This window comes from Carassius carassius, chromosome 13 (genome assembly GCF_963082965.1).
Source record: "Carassius carassius chromosome 13, fCarCar2.1, whole genome shotgun sequence".
Taxonomy (NCBI): Eukaryota; Metazoa; Chordata; class Actinopteri; order Cypriniformes; family Cyprinidae; genus Carassius; species Carassius carassius.
In genome coordinates this window covers 21111776-21120752 of record NC_081767.1, presented here as the reverse complement: position 1 = coordinate 21120752, position 8977 = coordinate 21111776, and the positions used below count along the sequence as shown (strand labels likewise).

Here is an 8977-nt window from a genome sequence, read left to right as displayed (position 1 = left end):
AATAATTAATAATTCCTTCTGAAGAATTTGGTAATACATTCACTTACAATTAATTATACATTATGTATTATTCATATAAATTAGGGGGTATGAAAAAAAAGTTACTGATTAGCTAGTGAACTACCACATTCGATTAATCTGAGTTTCTTGTTAGATACTAGTTGCTAGAGTGCTAATATTTCGTTACTCCTGTTCTTGAGTATAATTATTAATTATTGATTGAACCGTATTCTAAAGTGTTACTGTACGGTTTTTTCCTTCGGCGTAAAGGATTCAAATCCGCCGAGAAACCCTACATGACCTACATGATGACCGTTCAGATCGTCACGCGCGACAAGCGGGCGCGGGCGTTGTCAAGTGACGCGCGAGGGAATTAAGTGCATGGTCCGTGGATGCGTGTTGCGCCAGAGTGAGGCAGACACGCGGACACACACTTCACTCTCCGACTGGAATAGAAAGCACTGAAGATGATGTAGAAGAGACGAACCGAATAGTAGCCTATTTTTGAAACTTCTACAGACTATTTCCGTTAAATTCAACTGTAATTTCTCTGAAAATGTAGAGATTGGTGCCTTTTTAGTTACAAATCAGACTGAATAACTTCTCTCACCAAGAAGAATGTCATCTTGCGAACAGGTGTCTTGCTAGATGTGACAGACTAGCTACTTATTTGTCTGGACAAGTGTTTGAAGAGAACTGCATTTGAATTTTAAGATCGGATTTTAGCAATAATGGATACGAATTGACCAAGGTTTATAATCACCGAGATGTACAAACAACTTACAGTATTTCAAGGTCATTGGACTTCTTCTAACGCTCTAAGAGGTAAGTCTGAAAATTATTTTAATCAAAGACACTGAAATTAGAGAATTAACCCGTTTTTTTTTTTAACTTTCATTGCATTTTCTAAAGCCAGCAATATGTTGTAAAGGGCATAGAAGCTATTTTAACTTAATTTTATTTTTTTTACAAAAACAAAGAAAAGGCCACTAACAAATCGATTTAAGTGTAAAATTCTAAAGTAGAAAATTGAAAATTGTATTTTCTTGTAAAACAAGCTCAACTAGCCTTATCTTTATTTACAAATTAATTTCAGTGTACATTACATGAAAATACAGTGTTTTAGCAGTGCATTTTAAAGATCATAAAGTAATCAGTATCAAACTTGCCTTATGATTAAAGTCTAATTTGTTTTCATTCATAAGTATTTTTTGTAATTGTGAAATGCATCCTACTGTCTTTAAACACTTGATTATCAGTTTTTTATTAAGATTTGTTTTTGTTTTTTTTAGATCAAACTATAGTACTATTAAATAAAGGAGCTTTTCTAGGTCACCTACTATCAGAGTCTCCTCCCCCGAATCATGATGAATCGTCTGTGAGCCTCATTGTGCAGCAGGTAGCTGACTGAATGCAGCAAACACACACTTTCGCTCTTCAGTGATGAATGACAGCTCTCCAACATCTGAGAACATCATGTTTCACCAGCTGACTGCAGATGTTCTGAACGGTAGCTGTGACTATACCTTGCCCACGTGTAACAATAACACAGGTGAAGCGGCATTGCAGCTGCCCACCTTTTCCGTGGCAGCAAAAGTGAGGGTGATAATTACCTTCACTCTTTGCGCAGTGTCAGCTGTGTGCAACCTCTCTGTGTTGTGGGCTGCCAGCACCAACAACAAGCGCAAATCCCATGTAAGAATTTTAATCATAAACCTCACCGTTGCCGACTTGCTGGTGACTTTCATCGTGATGCCAGTGGATGCGGCTTGGAACATCACGGTTCAGTGGTTGGCGGGAGATCTGGCTTGCAGATTGCTAATGTTTCTGAAGCTTGTGGCAATGTACTCCTGCGCCTTCGTGACTGTGGTCATAAGCCTGGACAGGCAGTCGGCCATTCTCAACCCTCTGGCCATCAATAAGGCTAAGAAGAAGAACAAAATAATGCTGAGCGTGGCCTGGGTGATGAGTGTTGTTCTCTCTGTCCCTCAGGTGAGGAGCTGCTTGAGTGGTTTTTCATGTTTTTCATAGTGTCTTATCTCTGTATGCTGCATTACTTGAATTCACCAGAACCCCCATAGAGTCTAGAGTTACACACCCTGAATCAAGTAGAGAGATAAAAATGAAAATGACAGGAGGTTTAACGACTTGCCTTCTTGAGCTCAGACTTGAAATATTCTGATTTTCATATTTAATCTAATTTTCAACCACAAATTCATTCACTCTACATGGAAAATGTATTTGACAAGTGTGCTATACAGTTTTTAAAATTGACGGTTCACCCAAAATGAAAAACTAAAGCTTTAATTTGCTTTCATCTGTAAAATAAAAAAAAGAAGTAATTCAACAGAATGTCCAAATTACCCCTTTCTTTACAATGCATGTGTGCAATGTTTTAAAATGCATCTTTTCTGACAATCTTCTTTCATCTCATCTTATTTATCTCATTTACATAATATGGCATTTCAAACCATACTTTATGTCACTGTTGTAATTCTACACATACATCACAATGCACCTAATTTGAATATGCACATACTGAAATCTTCATAACAGACATGAAAGTCATGGTGGCAGGAAACATTCTTAGTGAACCCTTAGTGTCCCTCACACAAAGGTACCATATACAATTGCATGGACTGCTATGTTACTGCTACTTATATGTTATGGTTTTACTTCTTGTCATTTTTGGAACTTGATCAGCTCAGATCACATATTCTAGACCCCATAATTCTAGACCCCAACTAGTCACCATTCCTTCGCATGTCCTACTAGCTATTTCTCCATCCATTCATTCTCAATCACTTGTATTCATCAGCTGTAAGTCGGTTTGGATAAAAGGATGTATTGAAAACTAAACAGCATGAACATTCTGTATACGGTCTCATTTGTGTCTCAAAGAAGAAGAAAGTCATTACAGCTTCGTAATGATATCAGGGTGGGTAAATGATGACAGAATTTTAATTTTTTGGTAAAGTATCCCTTTAATGTATTACTGGAACTGTCTTTCAGATCATACTGAAAACAATATGTTTTAAATTAGTAACTTATTTCGTATTCAGTATTATCCCTAGATCTGTTGTAAAATTAGAATCAGAGCTAGAAAGTGTTGTAAAATTCATAGACGTAGGATTAGTTCAGCAATTACAGTACACCCTCTCATCAGCCCTTTAATTTCACCTCAGATTTAACATAATGACTGGCGCTTACTGAGACAAATTACTCAACATTACACACACACACACACACACACACACAAAGATAAATTATGCAGTTAGAAGTCAATCAGATGTTTTTACATTTTACATGTTTTCTTATAAATGAGCATCAAATGACCCTCAAACCCAATATAGGATAAAACACTGTATGACCTTCAATTACAAAAGATGAAATGCTAAAGATGAAAGCAGCAAGACTTACTTGAATGAGTGTTAAAAAGGGTTGATCCTCAATCAGAAGAGGCATGCACATTTCACAAAACTGCAGTTGAAGAAATAAATGTATATTGCTCCTCCTTATGAAGAGCGTTTAAAATCAGTCTGCTTTAGGTTTAGAAAAGGCTGATGACAGGTCAGCCAGGTAAAAGAATGAAGGTATATTTCTAGCACCAGAACTCTACAGTAATAACACATTGTTGTGACATAGCAGACTGTTTAAATAGAGGATACAAGGTCACGATGGGTTATAGCAGATATTTTGTTTTCATTTGTTTATCCATTTGTTTTTGTGAATCACATGTGACGCATAAACAGACAGATGGCTTCAGCCTGTATGTTAATGTTGGCTCTGTCAATCTTTATTTGTCATTTTGGAATCTCCGTCTGTCATCTTAATATTTATGAAATGTTCTGCAAAAGACTGATCCTGGGAACACTGAGCCTTTCGCACGAGGGGATATATGCCACATCTAATTTGCACAGCTGACAGTGTTCACTTGATTAGTTGGCTGTAGATGTGTATAACATTTAGCATTTAACAGTCACTTACAGTTCAGGGCAGAAAAGGCCAAATTTCTATATATATTGTCATTATTAATCTGTTCCAATAAAGAAACAAACTCATCTACATCTTTGATGGCCTCATGGTAAATAAATATAAAGTGAATTTTCATTTTTGGGTGAACTATTTAAAGGTTAGTTTATATTAGGCATTTAATGATGTTAAAAAAGTAATTGTGATTGTAAACTGCTGACCTGCTGAATTCCCCAACAGATGTTCTTGTTTCACAACGTGACTATCACAGTGCCGGCCAATTTCACTCAGTGCACCACTCGAGGGAGCTTTGTCAAACATTGGCAGGAGACCATCTACAATATGTTTACTTTCACTTGCCTCTTCCTAATACCTCTGGCCATCATGATCTGCTGCTACACAAGGATTTTGGTGGAGATCTCTCGAAGGATGACCAAAGGAAACAGTAGGTGACATTTCATTTGAAAGAAGGCTAATGTTACACACTGTATCAATGAGCCCTATCACATATGAATCAATGTGTTCAAAATGTTAAACATTGAAATTGTCATGTTTTGATTACTAAAATTTTCTGCCAAAATCATCAATATTCTGCCAAAATAAAAGCTTGATGATTTAAAATGTTAAACATTTCTGAAAGTGAAGAATTTAAGGCATACATATTAGTATTGTAACTTTCTAATTATTGAATCTATTTGATTATCTGCATACTTGCATGTCATGTTATTAACCAACATCAGAGAACCATGAACGGGAATATGTCATCAAGTTATTGAAATATGAACATAAAATCTCAGTGTTCTTCAAGTAAATATTTTACACCTGAAGGTTTTGGCTGAGAAAACTCCTGAACTCCTGCCCTGGTTAAATATTGCTCCAGTCAAAGTAGAAGTCTGAATCAGCGAGTCGTTAACTGCTGCAACCGAATTAGTCAAATGCACAGATGAATCTTTCAGTGTAATTTGTGAGCCAATTTAATAGTTTTGTCATTTGTGCACTGGCTCAGCAGAATTATGTCTAAAGAATGATTCAGTCACAAATCTGACATAACTCTTAAGGTTACTCCATTCACTTTAAGTAGCAATGAATTAACTAAAAAGTAAGTTTACCAAAATGAAATTGCTGAGAGAGAGAGAAGAAAAATCGAATAAGTACAGGTATTTGAAAAAGGAATACCCCCCACCCCACACTAAAATACTGTGGAACATAAAAAAAAAGAAATTTTGAAAAATTGTTTCAATTATTTAGTCTGTAAGAGAGTCAGTAAGGTCCAGTTATGTCTGACTTTCGTAAAAAGAATTCGTAAATTACAATTGAAGAAATCTTCAGAATATCTGCTTTTGAGCTCCACAGAAAAAAAAGTTCATGTCAAGGAATGACATGAGGTTGAGTTAATGATGACAGAATTTGCATTTGTGGGTAAACTATCGCTTTAAGTAAACTAACAGTAAAAATACTTGTAAAAATGCAAATTTTACTGCACATTTATTAATTTTTTTTCTTGATTTTACAGTATCTTCAAAGGAGGTCCACTTACGGCGTTTCAACAGCAACATCCCGAAGGCCCGTATGAGGACTTTGAAGATGAGTATAGTCATTGTAACGTCTTTCATAGTTTGTTGGACGCCATACTACTTGCTGGGTCTCTGGTACTGGTTCCTTCCTGAGGATTTAGAAGAGACTGTTTCTCACTCACTGACTCACATACTGTTTATTTTCGGACTCTTCAATGCAATTCTGGATCCCATCACTTATGGCCTCTTCACCATCCATTTCCGCAAAGGACTGAAGCACTACTGTCACAACGCGGTCGTACTCACAGAGTCAGCAAATAATTCTATCATGACGGGCTCATTGAAATGCTCACCATCCCCATTTCGCATGAAAAGAGTGACCCAGACGAGTCCAGGAGCTGCCCCGGAGCAGAATACGGTGGGTGGGGAAGATAAGAAGCCAGCTGACAGTGAAAACAAGGAATAGTGGCAACCCTACTGATCCAGCCTTGAAAGTATCATTTGATTAAAGATATGGATGTGACAAGGTAGGCCTTGTACTGGCTGTCTAGCTGCTCACAAGAACAGTAAGACAACAACAAACTCCTGCCTGTTCTCCTCAAAAGCATTAGAAAAATTCTAATTGAACCCAAGTGTGTAGCATCTTTTAATTAATTCACTGATGAGCTGCCTCAGTTACTCAGTTATATTAAATACCCATCTATTTTCCTGATACAGGCAATTAAGTTTTGTAATCATTTGCTCTTTACTAAATATGCCAATCACTTGGTTGTTGTTGTTTTTTTTTTTGTTTTTTTTCTGCAGATTAATTAGACCATTTCTACTTGTGGCTTTTGTTTAAAATGTCATTTACACCAAGGTTTTTTTTTTTTTTTTTACGTCTCATACAAATCCCAGTAGATCAGAACCTCCACCTGCTCTACATCACCTGCATGGCATCACTCTTGAATTACTGAATAAATTAGTTTAATCTACAAACAAATAAGATGTGTGGATTTAGCGTTTTGAGATATGACTACTGCAAATTCATGTTCACTGGCTATTTAATAATTTTCATGTGCCAATTTCAAATGTTCAGCCTTACCTTTGAGATGGTATTGTTTGATGTGTAGAGTTTTTATTGGATGGATTCAGAAACACTTACCAGCCCAAAAAGATCTTGGATTTAAAGTCTGTGCTAAATGGCAGCCTGATATCATTAGAATCCATATTTATGGCATTTACACATACATTTTTGTATGTTTGGATGTAGGCTGAAATGTACAATATGGATGTATTGACAGCATATAAAATGTAAATGTGTGTACATATGCGCAGCATTTGAATTCTAAAAATCTTTATGAATACTTTAGATTTTGTTTTATATATGTACATTTACAGTTATTATAATTATACAAATTTTGAAGCCCACCCCACCCCAACCAAAGACCTAATACCTGTAATAGATAAATGCACAGTGACAATAATTTTAGTCTCAATTTACTGTTGTACACACTACTGTTCAAAAGTTTAATACTTATATTCAGCAAAGATGCGTTAAATTGGCCAAAAAGGACAGTAAAAACATTTATAATGTTGCAAAAGATTTCTATTTCAATTAAATGCAGTTATTTTAACTTTTATTTCATTTAAAAAATGATTTTAACATTAATAATAATAAGAAATGTTACTTGAGCTCAGAATCAGCATATTATAATGATTTCTGAACAATCATGTGACAATGAAAACTGGAGTAATGACTGCTGAAAAATAAATATAAAAATATTAATATATATATATATATATATATATATATATATATATATATATATATATTAATTGTAATACTATTTCTCAATGTTACTGTCTTAACTGTATTTTTTATTAAATAAATGCAGCCTTGGTGAGTATAAAATGAGATAAAAATGAGAAAACATAATATTATTAACAATGTGTATGTCACGTTTCCTTATTTGGTCATCTTCCTTTACTTGTTTTAGTTAATTGATTGATCCTCACCTGTCTCCTGTTCCCTCATTACCTTCTGTGTGTATTAATACCCGTTCTGTTCAGTTCCTCCTCGTCCGTGATTGTCGATGTTGATTGTTGTTGAATGTGAATGTATGCTAAATGTAATCTTGTTAATATAGTCTGTACCCCCTTTGTCATCAGTAAACTCTTTATTTGTTCCAGATCCTCTTCTCTCCCTTTGTTTTACGTTTAGCACTACCTCATCTGTAACAGAATCATGGACCCAAACAGTATAGTTTATTTTTAGCGGCGTTTTTTCTTTCATTCATTTTTTGCTTTGTTTTTCTCCTCTCCCGGAATGGCCATCCCAGCAGTCCGTCTCCTGTGCCTGGACTAACTGGACCGTTCGCTGGAGGACCACACCAGGGACTTTTTAGATCTGGCGTGCCTTACTCACTTCCCCGACCGCTTGCTCTCTAACTTCTTCTACACCGGCCTGAGCGAGCGGAGTAAGGCACGCCTACCAGCGAACGGTCCCCGAGAGGATTTCGCCGCTTTTGTGGAGTGGGTGCTGGAGAAAAATGGATCTTCGTGGACCATCAGCACCGCCGAAGAGGATATCTCCAGCCCCACTCCCGACCCAGAGACCAGCCAGCCACCATCAAGCCACACGGAGCCAGAGCCCACCGCAGCCGCAAAGCCCGAGCCAAAGCAGGACCTTGAGAGCGCGACTGACCAGGTGTGTGAGCCGGCAACACCGTGCATTGTGGGAGTCCTCGTGGAGATCGAGGGCGTGGAGGAACGCCCTGCCCACACTTCCGTGACCAGAGGTGGGTAGTAACGAGTTACATTTACTTCGTTACATTTACTTGAGTAATTTTTTGGGGTAACTAATACTTTTCGGAGTATATTTAAAGTTGGGTACTTTATACTCTTACTTGAGTAAATTTTGGGGGGAAAATCTGTACTTTTACTTCGTTACTGTGGGCGACGCTCCTCTCCTTACTTTATCTTAATGCAGTAAATGTTATGAATGCTTCAGTTTATTCCAAACGCGCCATCTACTTTTCTCTGGGCAATGAGCGATGCCCATTCGTGAATGATTCATTCTTTTGAGTCAATTCTGTTCAAAGGCTTGATCAAACCAATTGGCAAACGAGTGAATTGGTTCATGAATCAGTTTGAATGATTCGTTCAGTTCCCTGCTGCACGCGCTGAGCATCTGAAGCGGTTCACTCAGAGTTTTAACGTTTAAGAACATCAGCAGCGTTGAAAACGTGGCTATGGAACTGCACTGAAATGAAAGCAAATCTGCAAAGGCTATTCGCTTGCGATGGAGATCCTTATTAGATGAACACCGCGTGTGCTGTCTACTGTTCAACAGGTATAACTTGGGCTACATTACAGTACACGATACCACTGTGACATTAGTTTGTTGTACGGTGTGTGGCTTATAACAGAGGGGAGTCAAGTTGAATGCAGCTTCCAAAAGACAAAAAATAGCCGATTAAGATTTTATTAATTTTAATACATATCATCAG

General features: G+C 36.9%; 1 protein-coding gene across 1 annotated transcript; it reads left to right on the top strand.

Moving 5' to 3' along the window:
* Window positions 1–1314: 1314 nt before the first annotated feature.
* Window positions 1315–7239, top strand: LOC132156084 (putative gonadotropin-releasing hormone II receptor). The gene is made up of 3 exons (XM_059564922.1): window positions 1315–1992; window positions 4213–4417; window positions 5486–7239. The coding sequence occupies exons 1-3, from the start codon at window positions 1444–1446 to the stop codon at window positions 5950–5952; spliced, it is 1221 nt and encodes a 406-aa protein (XP_059420905.1). The 5' UTR covers window positions 1315–1443; the 3' UTR covers window positions 5953–7239.
* Window positions 7240–8977: the final 1738 nt, after the last annotated feature.

Coding starts and splice junctions, on each gene's coding strand:
- LOC132156084 (XM_059564922.1), top strand. CDS start 1,444: ATGAATGACAGCTCTCCAACATCTGAGAACATCATGTTTCACCAGCTG. Junction 1,993..4,212: donor TTGTTCTCTCTGTCCCTCAG/GTGAGGAGCTGC, acceptor ATTCCCCAACAG/ATGTTCTTGTTTCACAACGT. Junction 4,418..5,485: donor AAGGATGACCAAAGGAAACA/GTAGGTGACATT, acceptor TTGATTTTACAG/TATCTTCAAAGGAGGTCCAC.